At 40.7% G+C, this 22,430-nt stretch overlaps 1 protein-coding gene across 1 annotated transcript; it reads left to right on the top strand.

Moving 5' to 3' along the window:
* On the top strand, positions 4,587-5,006 carry LOC109241132 (RNA-directed DNA polymerase homolog; the record flags this gene model as incomplete). Its single annotated transcript, XM_019407857.1, has 1 exon — positions 4,587-5,006. A coding segment is annotated over exon 1 (420 nt), but the record flags the coding sequence as incomplete, so codon positions are not given.

The following is a 22,430-nucleotide window of genomic DNA, read 5'->3' as shown; positions in this document are numbered from 1 at the left end:
GTTCTTGGACCGCAGAAGCGGGATCACAGATGTGGTCAGCCCATCGCAGAAGCGGAAGGGCCCAGGCCAAGGGGAACCGCAGAAGCGGCCCAGGGACCGTAGAAGCATTTCCGCTTAAGCGACCCCCAGTCCGCAGAAGCGGTCCAACCATTTGGGGCCCAAGCCGCAGAAGCGGCCCAATAACCGCAGAAGAGGTTCCGCATATGTGGGCCTCAGACCGCAGAAGTCCAACCCCCTCTTGCCCAGTTCTGCAGATGCGGCTCCATTTTCGTAAGTGCGGGACCGCAGATGCGGTCCCCTAACCGCAGAAGCGGAAATCGCTGGGCAGTGGCCTTCATTTAATTCGAACTCAACACCATTTTTATCATTTCACACTCCACACTTAGGCGATTTGGGGGCTTCCAAAGAGAGGATTTCAACATAGCACTTCAAGGTAAGTTACTCCCGTTCATTATTAGTTTAAATACGTGTATATTAGGTAGATTAAACACTAAAAATTTGATAAAATCAAAGGGTTAGAGCTAGACCTAGGATTTTAATAAAACTAAGATTTAAGCATGAAATTTGTTATGAAATGGACTAGAAATCATATATTATTGATCCTTGGGTTGTAGAGAACAATTTCCTTCGAAAAATATCGGAATCCGGGCACGTGGGCCCGGGGTCGGAATTTAGGAAACTTGTGGAAAAGGTTGGGAAATTACTTAAATAGTTAGAATTCGACCTTGTAGGCCTTTATTGACTAGTTCTTACATATTTTAACTAGTTGGTGATCGTTCGGCTCCGAATTAAGAGCTTGGGCTTGTTCTTGATATTGGAAGTGCGCTTTGGAGCGAGGTGAGTCTCCTTTCTAATCTTGTAAGAGGGAACTGTCCCCATAGGATTAATAATTGAGTAATTGTTGCTAAATGCGGGGGCTACGCACGCGCTAGGTGACGAGAGTCCGTGCGTAGCTACTACTATGTTAATTGTTCGGGTAGTTTAGGACCCACATCATGCTTATTTTATATGACTCTCTATATTATCTGTTACTACGAGCACCTAGGATATGCTAGAGATTTAAAAAGGGAATAAGAACGTACTTGTATAATTGTTGAAGTCTTGCTTGGCATTAATGACTATTGATGTGCCTTGTGTGTATACTTGATATTTCTTCTTATTTGTGGATCGGGCCGATCACCTCGGTATGAATAGATGCATTTATAGGCGCGCCGTCGACCCTCGGCAAGTGCACAGTTTATTTCTGTTGGATCGGATCGTCGCCTCGGCATATTTGCGCATGCTTATTTAGCTTTGCCAGAGAGTGTTAAATATTGGTATTGCCTTTCATGGCCCGAAAGGAATTGATAATTGTAACTGTAGTAATTGATTAATTGGAATCATAATGAGAATATGACTTAGATGCCTAGTTGTAAACTGTTGCCTATTAAAGACTTTTCATTGTTAAAATTATACTTATAATATTATCTGACCCTAGTGAGTAGTCGACCTCTCGTCTCTACTTCTTCGAGATTAGATGGGATACTTACTGGGTACATATTGTTTATGTACTCATGCTACACTTCTGTACTTAAATGTACAGGATCTGAGACATGTGAATCTGGTTATCATACTAGTGCGCATCCGTGAGCGGACCTGGGACTCCTACGGTGAGCTTCTTTCCCTTCATGTCAACCCACAGCCGAAGAAGTCTTTCCTTTGTATTTATATTTTCTGTCTATTTGGATTCAGACAGTAGGATAGTGTGATATTCTTTTGGATGTATATTCTACTAGCTGCCCGTAGCTTGTGACACCAGGTTCTGGCACACACTTTGGTAGATGATTATTTTGGGGTTTGTAATCATATTATTTACAGTATTTCGTTTCTTTTCGGGTTTAAGTTCCAAGTTAAGTGTTTATCTCACTTATTTCTAAACAGAAGCAACATAAGAAATTTTAGAAATGTTTCCGCAATTGCTTGCCTGACAACGGTGTCAGGCGCCTTCATGACCTATTTGTGGAAATGGGTCGTGACAACATGGTATCAGAGCACTAGGTTCACGTAGGTCTCACGAGTTACGAGCAAATCTTATAGAGTCTTGATTGATCGGTACGGAGACGTCTATATTTATCTTCGAGAGGCTATAGGATATTAGGAAAGACTACTCTTTATTCATTTCCTGTCGTGTAGTGCTTAGTGTACTAAATTCCCTCTTCTATTCTCTCACAGATGGTGAGAACTCGCACCGCCGACGTTCCGGACTCGGGAGGAGCTTCTCCCCCCGTTGTTAGAGGCCGAGGTAGAGGCCGGGGGAGGGCACCGGCCCGTGGTAGGGGACAAGGGCATCCCAGAGCCGTTCCAGTTGCACCACCGGCAGATCCTGTGGGGGACCCTATTATTGAGGAGCAGGGCGAGGTGCCCGCAGCTGAGCCTACCCCGGCAGATTTCATGACAGCATCGGGATTTCAGGAGGTCATGGGCCGCATGTTACGGTTCATGGACACTATGACTCAGGCTGGTTTATTTCCAGCAGACCCAGCCATTTCACAGGTAGGAGGGGGAGCCCAGACCCCTACTCCTCAGGCTCCAGGCCATGCAAGTGCAGTTTATCAGACTCCGGGTGCACTAGCCGTAGATGGGGCTCAGCCAGTTGTTGCATTGGCACCCCAGCCCAGGCCAGCTGTGGATGGTAATCCACAGAAGTTGTTGGACAGATGGACCAGGCTTCATCCTCCAGTCTTCGGGGGTGAGCGTCGTGAGGATGCTTAGAATTTCATAGACAAGTGTAGGGACAGACTGCACAACATGAGGATATTGGAGTCGCATGGAGTTGACTTTGCTACTTTTCAGCTTGAGGGCAGGGCACATAGATGGTGGCAGTCCTATGTTCTTGGCAGGCCAACGGGTTCTCCTCCCATCGCTTGGGATCAGTTTGTACAGTTGTTCTTGGATAGGTATATCCGCCCTCTTAGAGGGAGGAGCTGCTGTACCAGTTTGAGCAGCTCGAGCAGGGTCAGATGTTTGTGACTGACTATGAGGCGAGGTTTTCCGAGTTGTCCCGCCATGCACTCATGATACTTCCTACAGATGCGGAAAGGGTGCGGAGGTTTGTCGCTGGATTGCAGCCCGGGATTCAATTTAGTATGGCTCGAGAGGTGGAGATGGGCATAGAGTATCAGCTAGTGGTCGAGATTGCTCGTCGGATTAAGGGATATCGCAGAGAGCAGATACAGCAAGATAAGAGAGCTAGGTTCTCCGGTGAGTTCAGAGGTGCCCCAGCTAGGGGTAGAGGTCAGTTTGGGAGGGGCCGGCCTAGTAGGCCACCAGTTTCAGCACCACCACCTGCCCGGGGGGCTCCAGCACGCCCCTATCTCAGTGTTATGCCAGAGACTTCCTACCGCCTGCCAGCTATTCAGGGTTCCTCCAGTGGGTATTCAGGTCCCCAAGGTCCTTCTTATTCTTATTTTAGTGCCATGCCGGAGAGGTCATGTCGTCCACCGGCTATCCAGGCTTCTTCCAGCGGGTCTACGGGTTTTCAGGGTCAGCCATCAGGGCAGCAGGTCACCGCCCCGCGCTGTTGTTTCGAGTGCGAAGATCCCGGTCACATGAGGAGATACTGCCCCAGACTTCGGGGCAAGGCAGTGCAGCAGGGTCACTAGCCCATGATTTCATCACCAGCTGCCCAGCCACCTAGAGGTGGAGGGAAGACGGGTAGAGGCCGTCCTAGAGGTGGAGGCCAGACAGGGAGAGGTCAGCCAGCTACACCCAAGTCAGGTGGAGGCCAGACAGCCGGCGCTCCAGCTAGATTCTATGCTCTTCTGGCTAGGCCAGATGCATTTGCCTCAGATTCCGTCATCACAGGTATTATTTCTGTCAGTGGTAGAGATGCTTCGGTATTATTTGATCCGGGGTCTACCTACTAATATGTATCACCTCTGTTTGCTCGTTTCCTAGTTATTTCTCCTGAGCCGTTGGGCACTCCTGTTCATGTGTCCACTCCTGTGGGTGATTCTGTGGTTGTGGATCAGATCTACCGGTCCTGTGTGGTCACTTTCTGTGGTTTCGGGACTAGGGCAGATCTTCTGTTGCTTGATATGATTGATTTTAAGGTCATCCTGGGCATGGATTGGTTATCTCCATATCACGTCGTCCTTGACTGCCATGCCAAGATTGTTTCACTAGTGATACTAGGATCGCCGAGATTGGAGTGGAAGGGTTCCACAGTGGATATGCCTAGCAGGGTTATCTCTTTCCTGAAGGCTCGACACATGGTCGAGAAGGGGTGTTTGGCCTATCTAGCTTATGTTCGAGACGTCACCACAGAGTCTCCGACGATTGATTCAGTGCCAGTGGTCCGAGAGTTCGCCGATGTATTTCCTTCTAATCTTCCTGGCATTCCTCCGGATCGTGATATTGATTTCTGTATTGACTTGGCCCCAGGCACTCAGCCTATATCTATTCCGCCATACCGTATGGCTCCTAAGGAGTTGAAGGAGTTGAAGGAGCAGCTGGAGGAGTTGTTAGCAAAGGGATTTGTCAGGCCCAGTGTATCAACTTGGGGCGCACCAGTGCTATTTGTGAAGAAGAAGGATGGGACCATGCGGATGTGCATTGATTACCGCGAGTTGAACAAGGTCACCATCAAGAACAAGTACCCGTTGCCTCGTATTGATGATTTGTTCGACCAGTTGCAGGGAGCTAGAGTGTTCTCTAAGATTGACCTGAAGTTAGGGTATCATCAGCTGAAGATTCGGGACTCGGATGTTCCTAAGACTGCATTCAGGACTAGATATGGCCACTATGAGTTTCTGGTGATGTCTTTCGGCTTGACCAATGCACCCGCAGCATTTATGGACCTGATGAACAGGGTGTTCAGGCCTTATATTGATTCCTTTGTTATCGTCTTCATTGACGACATCTTGATATACTCACGTAGCCTGGGGGAGCACGAGCAACATTTGAGAGTAGTGCTTCAGACCTTGCGAGAGCAGAAGCTGTATGCTAAGTTCTCCAAGTGTGAGTTTTGGCTTGAGTCAGTGGCATTCTTGGGGCATATTGTGTCCGGAGAGGGTATTAAGGTAGATCCCAAGAAGATTGAGGCAGTTCAGAGTTGGCCACATCCCACTTCAGTGACCGAGATCAGGAGTTTCCTGGGATTAGCAGGTTATTACCGGCGATTTGTGCAGGGTTTTTCATCTATTGCATCACCCTTGACTAGACTGACCCAGAAGGGTGCCCCATTCATTTGGTCCGATGATTGCGAGGAGAGCTTTCAGAAGCTCAAGGTAGCTTTGACTACGGCACCAGTTCTTGTATTGCCTTCCGGTACGGGGATGTATACGGTATATTGTGACGCTTCGCGCGTTGGTTTGGGATGTGTGTTGATGCAGGAGGGGCGAGTTATTGCATATGCCTCGCGTCAGCTGAAGATTCATGAGAAGAATTACCCTGTGCACAATCTGGAGTTGGCAGCGATTGTTCATGCTCTTAAGATATGGAGGCACTATTTGTATGGGGTGCCTTGTGAGGTGTACACTGATCACCGCAACTTACAACATTTATTCAGGCAGAGGGATCTCAATTTGAGACAGCGCAGGTGTCTTGAGCTGCTGAAGGATTATGACATTACCATTCTTTATCATCCGGACAAGGCGAATGTGGTAGCGGATGTCTTGAGCAGAAAGGCGGAGAGCATGGGTAGCTTGGCATTCATTCCAGCAGAGGAGAGGCCCCTAGCTCTGGACATCCAGTCCTTAGCTAACAAGCTTGTGAGGTTGGACATTTCAGAGTCCAGCCGAGTTCTAGCATGTGTGGTTGCTCAGTCCTCGTTATTGGGGGAGATTAAGGCCCGACAGTTCGATGATCCACATTTGGCAGTTCTCAGAGAGACGGTACATCAGGGAGGTTCCAAGGAGGTTTCTATTAGTGAGGATGGCGTTCTGCGACTCCAGGGTCGTCTATGTGTTCCTAATGTTGATGGTCTGAGGGAGAGGATCCTAGAGGAGGCACACAATTCGCGGTATTCTATCCACTCGGGAGTTACGAAGATGTATCGTGATTTGAGGCAGCATTACTGGTGGCGGGTGATGAAGAAGGACATAGTGAAGTATGTGACTAAGTGTTTGAATTGCCAGCAGGTCAAGTATGAACATCAGAGGCCAGGTGGCCTCCTTCAGCAGATGCCCATACCAGAGTGGAAGTGGGAACGCATCACCATGGACTTCGTAGTTGGGCTACTGCGGACTTTGCGGAAGGTTGATTCAGTGTGGGTCATTGTGGATAGGTTGACCAAATCGGCCCATTTTATTCCAGTGGCGACTACTTATACAGCGGAGAGGTATGCTCAGATTTACATTCGGGAGATAGTCCGATTGCTTGGTGTGCCGGTGTCCATCATATCAGACAGAGGCCCTAAGTTCGCTTCTCATTTCTGGAGAGCCGTGAGAGTGAGTTGGGGACTCGTGTAGAGCTTAGAACAGAATTCCATCCTCAGACCAACGAACAGTCGGAGCGGACAGTGCAGATCTTGGAGGATATGCTTAGAGCATGTATGATTGACTTTGGAGGGCAGTGGGATCAGTTCTTGCCCTTAGTGGAGTTTGCGTAGAACAACAGCTACCAGTCCAGCATAGAGATGGCCCCGTACGAGGATTTATATGGTCGACGTTATCGTTCTCCTATCGGGTGGTTTGAGCCTGGTGAGGCTAAGTTACTTGGCACAGATTTGGTACAGGATGCCTTTTATAAGGTAAAGTTGATTCAGGGGAGGCTTCGCACAGCTCAGTCCAGGCAAAAGAGCTACACGGACCAGAAGGCGCGGGATATATCATTTATGGTTGGCGAGAAGGTTCTCTTGAAAGTCTCCCCCATGAAGGGCATTATGAGGTTCGGGAAGAAGGGCAAGTTGAGCCCAAGGTTCATTGGCTCCTTTGAGGTGTTGAGAGGAGTTGGGGAGGTGGCTTATGAGCTTGCCTTACCCCCTAGTTTAGCGGGAGTTCACCCAGTTTTTCATGTCTCGATTCTTCGGAAGTATCATGCCGACCTATCCCACGTGTTGGACTTCAGCACCATTTAGTTAGATGAGAGTTTGGGCTATGAGGAGGAGCCAGTTGCTATTATTGATAGACAGGATCGCCAGCTGAGGTCCAAGAAGATTTTTGCAGTGAGAGTCCAGTGGAGGGGCCAACCGGTCGAGGAGGCGGCCTGGGAGTCCGAGGAGGACATGCGGAGCAGATATCCCCACTTATTCAGCAGTCCAGGTCTTTCTATATCCGTTCGAAGACGAACGTTTGTTTATGAGGTGGAGAATGTAACGACCCGACCGATCGTTTTGCCTTTTAGAACCCTGTTCCCCTAAATAAAGCCTCCTGTACTTGCTTTAACTAATTTATAACTTGCGGGGACGGTTGGTTCGGGAGTTGGAAGAGTTTTCGAGTAGAATATGTCCATTTGCTTCTTTAAGATTTTCTTAAAAGGCCAAGTTTGACTTCGGTCAACTTTCTTGGAAAACGGACCCGGATTCGTGATTTGACGGTCCCGGAGGGTCCGTGGGAAAATATGGGACCTGGGCGTATGTCCGGAATCGAATTCCGAGGTCCCTAGCCCGAGTAATGAATTTTTATGTGAAATTGTTAAACTGAAGTTATAAAGAATTAAATAAACTAAGTACTCATTGATTTCCTAGGTACCGGGCTTGGATTTTGGTTCCGAAACTTGGTACAGGTCCGAAATATCAGTTAAGACTTACCCGTAAAATTTGGCGTCAATCCAAGTAGTTTAAGGGCGTTTTGACCCGTTAGAGGAGAATTAAGAACTTGAAGATTCAATAGTTTAATTCATTTGGTTTTAGGGGGTGATTCCAAGATTTAGCGTTGTTTTGGGAGTTCCGAGGGTTCGAGTAGGTCCGCCTCGTGATTTCAGACTTGTCGGTATGTTCGGGCGGGGCTCGGGAGCCCCGAGCGTCAAACGAGCGAGGTTCGAGCGAAGTAGGAAAATTGAAGAAGAGCTGAAGTTGTTGCTTCTGTCATAACCGCATCTGCGGTTCTTGGACCGCAGAAGCGGAACCGTAGATGCGGTCAGCCCACCGCAGAAGCGGCCCAGGGACCGCAGAAGCGGTTCCGCTTAAGCGACCCCCAGACCGCAGAAGCGGTCCAACCATTTAGGGCCCAAGCCGCAGAAGCGGCCCAATAACCGCAGAAGCGGTTCCGCATATGCGGGCCTTAGACCGCAGAAGCGGTCCAACCCCCTCTTGCCCAATTTCACAGATGCGGCTCCATTTTTGCAGGTGCGGGACCGCAGGTGCAGGACCGCAGGTGCGGTCCCCAAACCGCAGAAGCGGAAATCGCTGGGCAGTGGCCTTCATTTAATTCGAACTCAACACCATTTTTATCATTTCACACTCCACACTTAGGCGATTTGGGGGCTTCCAAAGAGAGGATTTCAACATAGTACTTCAAGGTAAGTTACTCCCATTCATTATTAGTTTAAATACGTGTATATTAGGTAGATTAAACACTAAAAATTTGATAAAATCAAAGGGTTAGAGCTAGACCTAGGGTTTTAATAAAACTAAGATTTAAGCATGAAATTTGTTATGAAATGGACTAGAAATCATATATTATTGATCCTTAGGTTGTAGAGAACAATTTCCTTCGAAAATATCGGAATCCGGGCACGTGGGCCCAGGGTCGAAATTTAGAAAACTTGTGGAAAAGGTTGAGAAATTACTTAAATAGTTAGAATTCGACCTTGTAGGCATTTATTGACTAGTTCTTACTTATTTTAACTAGTTTGTGATCGTTCGGTTCCGAATTAAGAGCTTGGGCTTGTTCTTGTATTGGAAGTGCGCTTTGGAGCGAGGTGAGTCTCCTTTCTAACCTTGTAAGAGGGAACTGTCCCCATAGGATTAATAATTGAGTAATTGTTGCTAAATGCGGGGGCTACGCACGCGCTAGGTGACGAGAGTCCGTGCGTAGCTACTACTATATTAATTGTCCGGGTAGTTTAGGACCCACATCATACTTATTTTATATGACTCTCTATATTATCTGTTACTACGAGCACCTAGGATATGCTAGAGATTTAAAAAGGGAATAAGAACGTACTTGTATTATTGTTGAAGTCTTGCTTGGCATTAATGACTATTGATGTGCCTTGTGTGTATACTTGATATTTCTTCTTATTTTTGGATCGGGCCGATCGCCTCGGTATGAATAGATGCATCTATAGGCGCGCCGTCGACCCTCGGCAAGTGCACAGTTTATTTCTGTTGGATCGGGCCGTCGCCTCGGCATATTAGCGCATGTTTATATAGCTTTGCCTGAGAGTGTTAAATATTGGTATTGCCTTTCATGGCCCGAAATGAATTGATAATTGTAACTGAAGTAATTGATTAATTGGAATCCTAGTGAGAATATGACTTATATGCCTTGTTGTAAACTGTTGCCTATTAAAGATTTTTCATTGTTAAAATTATACTTATAATATTATCTGACCCTAGTGAGTATCAAGTCGACCTCTCGTCTCTACTTCTTCGAGATTAGACGGGATACTTACTGGGTACATATTGTCTATGTACTCATGCTACACTTCTGTACTTAAATGTACAGGATCTGAGACAGGTGGATCTGGTTATGATACTGGTGCGCATCCGTGAGCGGACTTGGGACTCCTACAGTGAGCTATTTTCCCTTCATGTCGACCCGCAGCCGAAGAAGTCTTTCCTTTGTATTTATATTTTCTGTCTATTTGGATTCAGACAGTAGGATAGTGTGATATTCTTTTGGATGTATATTCTACTAGCTGCCCGTAGCTTGTGACACCAGATTCTAGCACACACTTTGGTAGACGATTATTTTGGGGTTGTGTAATCATATTATTTACAGTATTTCGTTTCTTTTCTGGTTTAAGTTCCAAGTTAAGTGTTTATCTCACTTATTTCTAAACAGAAGCAACATAAGAAATTTTAGAAATGTTTCCGCAATGGCTTGCCTGACAACGGTGTCAGGCGCCCTCATGACCTATTTGTGAAAATGGGTCGTGACAAAAGCTAAAGAAAAGAGACTAGAATGAGTGGTAAAATCACCACTCATCACCCTACACATATAAATAGACATTAAACACCACTTTTGGAGGAGTTTTGGCGACCGGAGGCAAGAATAGCTCGAGGAACACTCGTTGGAGATAGAATCATCGATTTCTACATTCCTTCATCTTTACTTTGTAATTTATTTATGCAAAATACTTGGGATATTGTTACTATGAGTATGAGTAGCTAAACTCCTAATCTAGGGTTTTGATCGAGCCTATTCGAGGATGATTTTCCTGTTACGTTAATATAGATTTGCCGTAGTTTCTCTTTATTTGTTCAACTACGTTTATATTGTGGTTGGTTGAAGAGCTCTCAATCGACTGTGCCTATTTAGTGTGTGTTACTTGAAAGAGAGTACATATTTAGGTACTTGTTGAACAACATCACTCCTAACGTATATGAGGGATCAATACGGAGGGTATAAAGGTGGAATTAGGAATAACGAAACCTTGGTGCGATCCAAGTGAGCCGTACTTAGTGCCAGCTGGCGTAATTCGGAAGAATATGTCCAGTAAATTATGGTAGTTGCTCTAAAAAGAATTACGACACTCAAAGAGCTCATGATCGGTAGAGAACTTAGGCAAATTTATAGAAAATGTAGCGGAAAGGAATCCGACAATAGGGGAAATCATAACCTTAGATCATTTCAATTCTTGTCTACAACCTATTCATAGTTAGTTATCAATTACTGCATTTTCATTACGTGATATTTAGTTAGTAAACAACCAATTTGTTATTTAAATATTTCTGAAGATTGATTGTGTGAATTTGAGCGAGTCTAGTAGTTGTGCTTAATAGGTTAATTCCCTGTGGGGATTCGGCTCCTGAATTGTTAACCGAAATATATTTACAACGATCGCTTAGTCTTTTTTAGAAGGCATAGTTGAGCGTGATCAAACACTTTTAGTCATATTTTAGCTTTTTTTTCTATAATACATGTTTGATGTGATATAGGAATAGGAAGAAGAATTGAAGCTTGCGGCACTTGTATGCCGGAGTAGCTTGCCTGCACAATAAAGAAGAAAGGTCGTCAATTTAGTTGTCCACTCTTTCCGTCTAAGTTTACTTGTTTATTATATAATAAAAATAAAGGTACATTTTTATTTGTCCAATCTAGAAATTAAGTACTGTTTATTGCTAATTTATTTTTTAACATATTATACATAGGGGTAATAAAGTAAATTTATCATATTATTTATTATTTTTTAAGGGGTGTGCCAAGTTAACAGTGGACAAGTAAATTTGGAAGGAGGGAGTAGTTTCCAAGCTGACAACTAAGCCCTCTTAGTTTTTCAAATAGAAGTTTAGTAGGGGTGTTATGATTCGGTTTGGATCGATTTTCCCTTAAAAACAAACCAAACCAAGTAAGTCAATTTTTCAAATATTGAAACCAAGCGAACCAATTAAGTCGATTTTTATCGACTTAATTTTTCAGTATTTTCGCGGATTTTTTGGTTTTTTCTTAAATGTGAGATATACATTACCAAATACATTTTCCGGCGATATTATTTTTAACGTAACACTATCAAACTAAATGCTCTTTGAGAAATCTATTATTTACCAAGATATATTGATGATGATAGTTGATTCAAATAGTGATGAATAATTTAAGGACTCAATTAAAAATAAATTATTTTTAATACGAAATAGATTCTTGTACTTAGCAAAGAAAACTACCAATCAAACTAGAATGTAAAGACAAAGATCTAGATTATTATAATAGCAAACGAACTAGACTAAAAGTGCAAATGATTAACATGTACCATAAAATTTTAGAAACTTTGTATTAAAATATACATGTATATAGGTGTAATAATAAATTTTAAATAGCTATTTCTATAGTCGGTTTGGTTCGATTTTTTCGGTTATTTTTTGATTAAAACAAAAGCAAAATCTAAATTAAATTTGGTCGGGTTTTAAAATACAAAATCAAAATCAAAACCAAACCAAACCAAACCAAAAAAAAATATCGATGTTTTTTTTCCAGTTTGGTTCGATTTTCGTTTTAATTTGGTTTTTCAGGTTTGTATGACGCCCTAGTTTAGTTATTTATCAAATTTGCCGATATGCGTGGCTTCTTTCTTTTATTTTTGTCCCTTTTGATCTTATTCACGTGTTCCCCGTTTGGCTTCTAAACGAGGCTCGTAATTCTTTTGGATGTTTGTGTCGTTATTTCCTCTAATAATAGAATGTATATCCTTAAGAAAAAAAAGAACAAAAGCACTTCTATACCTTATTACTCTGGTTTTCTTAGTGATTACGTAAAGTCAAAATAATATACTCATTGGGAAGGGTAGAGTAAGTATATAAACATGGTTTTTGGTTCATGTACACACGTACGAATCTTAACTAAGAACGTTTTAATGATGGTAGCATTGCTTACGTTTTAAAGGCACTAAAGGACATAAAAAAACTCGCAGAAAACGAAAGGAAAAGGGGCAATCACATGTCAGTATTAGATTCTACCTACAGAACAAGAAGACAACATTCACGTCAAAATATCTAATTCCGATTTCCGACGTGGCTGCTAAAATTGTCCAAACATAGAATTTTAAAGAGAACTTACACACAAACAAGAGAAAATGAGGCTATCACATATCAGTTTTAGATTCTACTGAAAAAGAAGACTACATTCACGTGAAAATATCTATTTCTATGGCTGACAAAACAATGCGAAGAACTTAAGGTTATCCATATGTGTTGCAATCACCTTCCCTACACCGTTCTCTATGTGCCATTTAACATAACAAGTTAAATATAAATACTCTATCCGTTTCAATTTATATAATGTAGTTTAACATAACATAAAATTTAACAAAAAAAAAAAGACTTTTGAAATCTTAAAAGATTAAGGGGCAAGAATTTTGTGGGACCATGATATTTGTATGGCTATAAAAACATGTTACTAAGGGTAAAGTGCGTAAAATAACAAGTTTAAAGTTAAATTATTTCCAAATATAAAAATGTGTCATCCTTTTTGAAACGGACTAATAAGGAAAGTATGTCATTTAATTTGAAACGGAGGGAGTAGTACTAGTACTTACCTATTTTGTATATTATTGTACTTCCTCCACCCAATTTAAGTAGCGGTGATTGACTCAGTATGGAGTTTAAGAAAGAAAAGAGACTTTTGAAACTTGTAATCTAAAACAAAAAATTCATACGCTCCGCGGACGAAGCAAAAAGTGGAGTCTTGGTCAGAGCAAGCCGCCCTATTCTATTACCAGACATAATTGGGAGAAGCTCATCCGAATGGCGGTAAATTATTTATTAAGGGTAAAGTAGGAATTTTTATGTTAAATTATTTTTATATAAGGAAGTTAGATATTCGTTTTGGACAAACCATAAAGAAAAGTACGACACATAATTTGGGACAGGGAGAGTAAATTTTCTATCACTTTTTTCTTGTGTTTGCATAGGCATTTTGTACCGGCTGTGCCACGTGATAAAAATAGGTATTAAAAAACCCTTTCAAACTGATTAAGAATGTGATAGTTGTTTACCCTAAAATCCGAGTAACAATTAAACTTATATTGTGATTTTAAGGATATGTGATTTAATCCAATACCAATTGATAAACAAGGAATTAAATATATATAAATTGAAGAATAAAATAAGTCAAACCAGTGCGCGAGCCAAATCTCGACCTCGAGCTAAGATAACCTCGAGGTGGAATAGTAGGAATAGCAAGTTACAAAGCAGCTCTGATGAACAGTGAATAAAATAACTAGAGAATAAAGAGTATATATTATCTTATCAGTCGAAAACGTGTCTTACAAATGAATGGGCTCCCCATTATATAATAGGGGAGTCCTAAATAAGGTAGTACACTTCTAATTACAGTAAGAAATCATATTTGACAGCTGTCTAACCGCCAAGGGTCAATTCATCCCACAATTTACGCCGTGATCTTCTGGTTGTTGCAGGTATCTCGCTCTTTCTGTTACTGAATCATAACGGTATTATCTCGAGGTATGCCTTCTTCCGACCTCGGCAAATGATTTCGAGCTCGACCTCGATATTGGAAAGGAACCTCGATCCCGAGCTCGATTTCCTGACCTCTCGAAGCGGTGTCATCTTTTCCATTGAAGAACGAAATCGGGTAGCCCCGATTTCCATCGTATACAGATAGTCCCCTCGTTTCATAGAATAAAATAATAAGAAACGACTAGAACCTCGATTTTCCGGAGACCTTGATAGTGATGTCATCCTGTAATGTAAGCGCTTAAGGTGACCAAAACGTCCCATCGGTTCGTTTCACCAAAACATTAAATGCTTGCCAGTGGCAGTCGACCACTAGCGCCGCCGAACCGTCACCGTGTGCATATAAATACAGGGCTCCTCATTCGAATCAAAAACTTTGCTTCCACCTTCAAACTTCCCTGATCTCTCCCTCTCTTCATCTCTCTCTTTCATTACCTGTCGCTCCCACCCTTTTAGCGCCAAAAAATGTCAAACTCCACCTCTTTCCGCTTCCTCTAACCTGAATCAATGGCGAAAACCTCCAAAATAGTTCTTCAAAGGAGAAAGCTTCCTCCTCTTCTTCTCGGTCGCCCGACGATAAAACGCTGGCCCTTCATGAGATTGTCCCCGGCCCTTGTGTCACAAGGAACGACTTCAAAGTCGAGAATCCCCCCGCGATCCCTGGCTGATGTGAGTATGTATCAAGATATATTTGCTCGATAATGGAGAAACACCTCGAGGACATAAAGAGAGATTGTTGTTGGGGGGACGAGGTCGTGGTACAGATCCCCGCCCCCGAGGAGAGTACCTCAGCAAATGATTTCGACCTCGACCTCGACCTCGATATTGGAAAGGAACCTCGACCCCCGAGCTCGATGTCCTGACCTCTCGAAGTGGTGTCATCTTTTTTATTGACGAACAAAATCGGATAGCCCCGATTTTCACTGTATACAATACTATTTGCACATGAATTCAAGTAAATACAAATATGGGGTTGTCTAGTTAAGATAGAGATCTGTGTGTTTAAATTTATTTCCTTTGTTCAATGCCTTAAGATTCATTGTATTTAATTTGCCATGCTTGCCATTCGATCCTCTTAATTCGTTTGAATCGATTACATGCAGTTTTTTCCCTCCAAGACTTACGGGCAGTATTTATGTTCATAGCATTAAGGAGTCTGTTGGTTTGAATAAATTATTTTGGGATTAGTTATATTAAAAATAATTATGCTAGGATAATTTACCCTAATATTATTTCTTATAAATTGTTTGCTATATTTTATACTTGTATTAATCTTGGGATTGTCAATTTTACTGTTTTATCTAGGGATAACTTATCATGGTATTACTATTTCATCCTCTGATAGGTATAAGTTATCCCGGTACCATTTTTAATCTCGGGATAACTGATCCCAGAATTAGTAACCAAATAAGAAATAAGGTGACACTAAGTCTTATCCCAGGATTATTTTTGTTTTTTCATTATACCAAACGACCCCTAAGAGTACAATTTTATTTAGAAGTATCAGAAAAAATTTGGGTATATATATATATATATATATATATATATATATATATATATATATATATATAAGTAGTGCAGTAATATTTTATAACCAAAATTATGAGTGTGCATAATTTAGTATCATAGCATATTATTACTACAACAATAGAATCAGAAAGTAGGCTCTTACAGTTATAGACCCTTGCATTTTTTAGAAGAAGATAGAAATTCCAGTTTGGAATTACTGAAGCTGCAGCGTGCAAGTTTTACGTTGCCTGCCCTGCCGTTTTACCAAACGCGGTTCAGCCACATCATCAGTAAAACCATGCAAAGTGTACAAAAAAGGTTCACTCCACGTGGCTCATCTACCTCCTACACAGGAATACACATAACGTGTTTGCTTTTGATTTCATAACTAATTAAAGCTGTTTTTACTTTCTTAAAGATCAAGTTTACTAATACTTCCACTCCAATTTTGTTTGAACATAGTTAATATTTAAGCAAAAATAAAAGTATTTAAAATTTATGACCTTTAATATGCATATACAAGTTCGTAAGTATAACAATTTTTACACTTGTTATATTAAGTATGTCAATATTTATGTAGTTATAAAAATTTGTTATTAAGAATACAATGAAAAATTTAAATTAAATTATTTTTTAATTTTGTAAAAAGATTATTTTCTTAGAATATACTGAAAAGGAGAAAAAGCCAAATAAATTGGAACGACAAAATTATATAGTTTATTCAATTGACAGACCAAACGAAATTATACATAATAGTCTTTTTTAGATATGAATTTTAACAAGATTTTTCGATTTTTTCCCATCTGTTTTGTTTTTTAAATCCTTGGCTCAAGGAACAAAAAAAATAAAATAACAAATAGTAACAACAATAAAATTTACATCCTGATAAATTTTTTTGTAAAATCACATAAATAATAAAAGACTATTTTTCATACTTTGGTTTCCATTAGCGTGAACAAAAACAATTGGCAGAGAGCAAGAGAAAACCGACATCTCAATATTAAACTCTACTAAACATAAACAAGAAGAGCGCATTCGTTTCAGAATATATTTTCTTTATTTCATCTTCTGTATCTTAGTTTGATTTGAGATCATGATATTTAAATATATAAAATAATATTAAATCTTGTGATTCTGAACTAATTATATGTACTTATAACATATAAAAAAAAGACTTTTTTGAATCTTGTGATTATAATATCATGGCATGGCACTCTTATAAAAATTTATACATTAATAATAAATTAAATATCTATATTAAAATTGAATGATAGTAACAAATATAAAATATAAAATTCTTTATAACAAAAATAAGGCACATGGTTTCAAAACGGAGAAAGTATCCGTTTTCGTGGTTGGGGCTCTAAACTTATAGCCCGTTTGGCCAAACTGCAAAAATCAGCTTATTTTGAGAAGTATTTTTTTTCAAAAGTACTTTTGGTGAAAAGCAGTTTGTGGTTGGCTAATTAGTTTGAAAAGCACTTATGAGCAGCAATTAGTGTTTGACCAAGCTTTAAAAAATTGTTTCTAAGTGTATTTTTCTCAAAAGTGCTTCTCAAAAAAGTGCTTTCGGAGAGAAGCTACTTTTTTCTGCTTCTCCAAAACTGCTTCTGCTTCTCCTTAAAACATTTTTTTTCCTTCCAAAAGTTTGACCAAACACCTCAATTTTTGATCAAAAATGCTTTTGGCCAAAAAAAGCACTTTTGGCAAAAAAAAACTTGGCCAAACAGGCTATTAGAAGCTAAGAAATCCAGTATCAGCTGCGGCCGGTCTCCTATTTTCCAACAAGCACTGCCCTCTAAGTGGCATTTACATCCAAAAATATTAAATACTCATTACTCTATTCTACTAGTGTTAAAGCTAGTGTTATTTATTCTTTATTATTAAAAAGGAAATTGAATTCTTCGTCCCGTTTGTATTTGTATGAAAGTTTAATTTTTTTAAATTAAAATTACTACATTATAAATTAAATTCTATCTTTATATATTTTATTTATTTCTTGAAATTATTATTTCTGTTTTTGTCTTTACTTTTATCTGTTATAATATTTTTAGTTACATGATCTTATCCATATAACATGACCATATGAATTATTATTTCTCATCTCAAAAAACAAATTAATCTTATCATTTTATATATCTCTATAATGAAATTATTTATTTATATATTTTTTTTCTTTTTTATAATAGTTTCCTTAAAAATATCTAGATATTTAATTATTTTTAATTCACATTAAAAAAGAGTAACTAATTATTAACTAACCTAACTAATTTTGTCCTAAATTTTGACACTTGTTGAATTGTTGTTGTGACACTGTCACGACCTCAACTTTCCTCCGTAGGATGTCGTGACAGCACCTACTCTCTAAGACTAGATAAGCCTAACAAACATGCGGAATAACTGAAATAATAATTTAAAAGCTCGAACATCAACAACTCTATAAAATAAAAATATGCAACTCAACATCTACATCTCCTAGAAATCGGAGTAAATATAAGTCATAAGCTCTAGATACAGTACTGAACACTCCTATACATCATTGTCTATGAAGATGTAAAGAAATAAGAAAAGAACAGGATAGAAGAGGACTCCGAGGCCTGCGGCCGCAGGCAGGTGTACCTTGAAGTCTCCAAAGCAAGCAACTCAACGCGCTAATACCGAGGTTGATAGGATGTACCTGGATCTGCACAAAACATGTGCAGAAACGTAGACTACTAAAAAAATCTAGTTTTAGCGACGGACAAATTCTATAGCTAAGAGAAATACGTCGCTAATCTCATTTAGCGACAAAATATCAAGAAATTCTGCTAGCTACGGGCAATTTAGTGACAGATTAGCAACGACGTTCGTAGCTAATTCCAGCTTTTTTTAGTATTGGTTGTATGGTATACCACAACGATACCAGTAAGTGCCAAGGTTAACCTCGATAGAGTAGTGACAATGTCAGATCAAGGCCTTACTGGAGATAATAAGAAAATAATGCAGAAGATATAATAATATAATGGTAATTATAAGAAAATGAAACAATAAAGGAGGCTAATACAACATGAAAGGAAAACATGAGTTTTAAATGTTAAGGAACAACAACCAAATAGTACAGCAAATACAGAAGATCAACAGGGGCACTCCGAGGTACCGTCTCGTAGTCCCAAATCATAAAAATAACTCATACTCTTTTCTATATCACTGCGGGAGACTTTATATTTAGTTTTGAAAATTATTTATCCAAAAAAGCACCCCGCATTTCAGCCCACCTTATCACACCGCATGGCTTCTCGTAGTTCCCATACTAGCCACGCGTATCAAGCACACCTTATCTCAGCGCATGCGTTTCAACATCCAGGCTTTATAGCACCGCATGCATATAAATAATAACAACGGCACGGCAGAAACCTCGTCCAAACAACCAAACGATCACCACAATAATAATACTGTCACGACCCCAAAACCGATCCGATCGTGATGGCGCCTATCGTGAAACTAGGCTAGCCGATACGTTTCCAAAAATAGTTCAACATTTCAATTAAAGCTTAAATAATACCATTTCAACTGAAATCCCACAAAAGATGTAAAGGCAAACCAAACAAAAACGGAAAAATACAAGCCCGACCTCGTGTGTCACTAAGTCATGAGCAATGCTACAATAGTTCCGAAACAAAGACCAAGACCAAAATAGTCTGGAAATACCAACGATGTACTAAAAGGAAGATAGAGAAGGAGAAAAAGCGGAACTGCGATCGCCAGGCAGCTACCTTGCTATCTCCGTGAAAATCCGCGACTGGAATAGTCAATAGCCGCTACCATTCCCTGAGATACATGGATCTGCACACAAGGTGCAGGGAGTAACGTGAGTACACCAACTCAGTAAGTAACAAGTCCAAACTATGGACTGCCAGGTAGTGACGAACGAAACCTCAACAGGCAACACAATTAAACTGTACAGTAAAGTAGGCATGCTTGCAGTTTAGGTATTCAGCTCAACAGTAAGTAAATACAAATCAGAACATGGGAAGTGTAAAGCTTAGTAAATCTCTATGTACCAATGCACAGAAAACATGAAAATGTACCATGTGCCACCACTCTCAAGTGCTCAACCGCTCGGTACTGTATATGGCCATCAGGGAAGATCCATCCCGGAATATATACATATCACTGACAACAGTCACCCAGTACTGAGGAAGGCCATTCCAGCCCTATGGAGAAGATCCATCTCTAGGTATAAGTACTTTGGACAAGATCCATGTCCAGGGAAGATCCATCCCTCAATAATATCAACTGCGCTCACTGGGGGTGTATAGACTCCGGAGGGGCTCCTTCCAGCACAAGCGCTATTACAAGCCAACGAAGGCATAATCAATACTCTGCTGCGGCGTGCAGCCCGATCCCATACTGTCACTTATAATCAGGCTCTCGGCCTCACTCAGTCATAACTCTCCAGTCTCTCACACACGGGCTCACAATACTAAGAAACTAGCCCAAAACAATGATATGATGTACCAAATAACAATAACTGAGACTGAGATATAATATTCATGACAGGACTGAGTACAGAATATTAATGAAGCTAATGATATGACAGCAAGAAACGACCTCTCGGGTCTCAACAGTATCGGCGTGACACCCTAACATGGTATTTAGCATGACTTACAACTCATTAACTAATTCACATAGTTACTACACGGATATCAATGAGAAACAGTCACTAATCGGTGCCATGGATTGATCTAGGCCGCAATTCTCACGGTGCACACCCACACGCCCGTTACTTGGCTTGCGTCACCTCAATATTAATCATAGAAAACATAGTTCGGGGTTTCGAACCCTAAGAACCAAGTTTGGAAGTGTTACTTACCTCAAACCAAGCCAAACTCTAACTCGCGATTCTCTTGCCTCTCGATTCGACCTCCAAATACTCCGAATCTAACAAAAATCAGTATTACATCATTAATACACGCTAAAGGAACAAAGCCCACGCGAAAATTATCAAATTAAATCAAAAATCCCGAAATTGGCCAAACCCGACCCCCGAGCCCACGTCTCGGAATCCGACAAAAATCACAACACCAGAATCCTTATCCTCTCACGAGTCCATACATACCAAATTTACCAAAATCTAACTTCATTTGACCCCTAAATCGCCCAATTTTAACTCTCAAGTTCCAAGCCCTAGTTCCCCAATTATCACCCTTAAATCTCACAAATTTCATGCTTAATCCAATGAAAATCACCATAGAATCAAGTTTTAGGTTCAAAACATTACCTCAACGTGTTTCCCCTTGAATCCCTCTTCAAAGTCCCTCAAAAGCTTCAATCCCGACTTCAAAAATGGTGGAATGATAAAAAATTTAGTGAAGGGGAACTTATATACTTTCTGCCCCAGGGATTCCGCACCTGTGACCCCATCAGCGCACCTGCGCTTTCGCTTCTGCGGAAAATATCCGCTTCTGTGGATTTTACTTAACTTGTCAGCCCTCGCATCTGCGGTCGCCTTACCGCGCCTGCGGCATCGCAGATGCGGTATACCAAGCCGCATCTGCGGTCCTCCACATACCTGCGCCTCCTTTCCACTCTTGTGGAGCTTGCACCTGCGGTCCCTAATCCGCAGGTGCGGATATGACAGAAGCAGCAGAACCAGCTGTAATTTCACAAGTTCAAACTTCCGATGGCCATCCGAAATCATCCCGAGGCCCTCGGGACCCCAACCAAAAATACCATCAAGTCATATACCACAATTCAAACTTATTCCAACCTTGGGAACACTCAAAACGACATCGAAACACCAAATCACCCTCGGATTCAAGCCTAAGGATTTCAAAACTTCCAAATTTCGCAAACGATGCCAAAACCTATCAAACCTCATCCGAATGACCTGAAATTTTTCACACACGTCACAAATGGCACAACGGAATTCCATTCCGACCCCGATATCAAGATTTCCACTGCCGACCGAAAAATGCCAAATTTTCAACTTCGCCAAATCAAGCCTAAATCTACCACGGACCTCCAAATTACATTCCAAACACGCTCCTAAGTCCAAAATTACCTAACGAAGCTATCCGGGCCATCAGAATTCACATCCGATACCTTCTACGCATAAGTCAACATCCGGTTGACTTTTCCAACTTAAACTTCTAAATAAGAGACTAAGTGTCTCAATCCACTCCACGACCACTCCAAACCCGAACCAACCAACACGATACGATGAAATACAACTAAAAAATACATAAAGAAGCAGAAATGGGTGAAGCGGGGCTGTAACTCATGAAACGACCGGCCGGGTCGTTACAAATACGAAAGCCAAAACATAACAACTAAAATAAATGATATTTCACAACTTACACCTTACCTCAATAGAACCCATGGCCTTTACAACCCAACACCAAACTCAACAACAAGATATTTCGAGGATAGAAATTTTTAGTAAAGAATCCCACATTTAAGTCATGAATACGTACTAAGAAAGCAAGTAATTGAACTAAACAAGTAGAACAAGTTGCAAATAGAGATAAGACAAGTAGAAATGTGAAAATAGACTAAACTTGGTGACTATAACATGCTAAGTAACTCAATCAAGGCATGAAAAGGAAACTACGTACCTAAAATCGAAATTTTAACATTTATCCCATGCACGCACTCGCCACCTTACATACACGGCCTTTACATATCACAATTTATCACAACAACACCAAATCCTAAGGGAATTTTCCCAACACAAGGTTAGACAAGTCACTTACCTCAAACCACGGTAAAGTCAATCAATTAGAAGGCCTTTCCCTCGATTTTCCGACTCCAAACAGCTCGAATCTAGCCAAAATAATTTCATACTATAAATATAACTATAAGAAACTAATTTAAATAATAAAAT

The sequence above is a fragment of the Nicotiana attenuata genome, chromosome 1 (assembly GCF_001879085.1).
Source record: "Nicotiana attenuata strain UT chromosome 1, NIATTr2, whole genome shotgun sequence".
Taxonomy (NCBI): domain Eukaryota; kingdom Viridiplantae; phylum Streptophyta; class Magnoliopsida; order Solanales; family Solanaceae; genus Nicotiana; species Nicotiana attenuata.
This window is presented reverse-complemented; position numbering and strand designations above follow the sequence as displayed.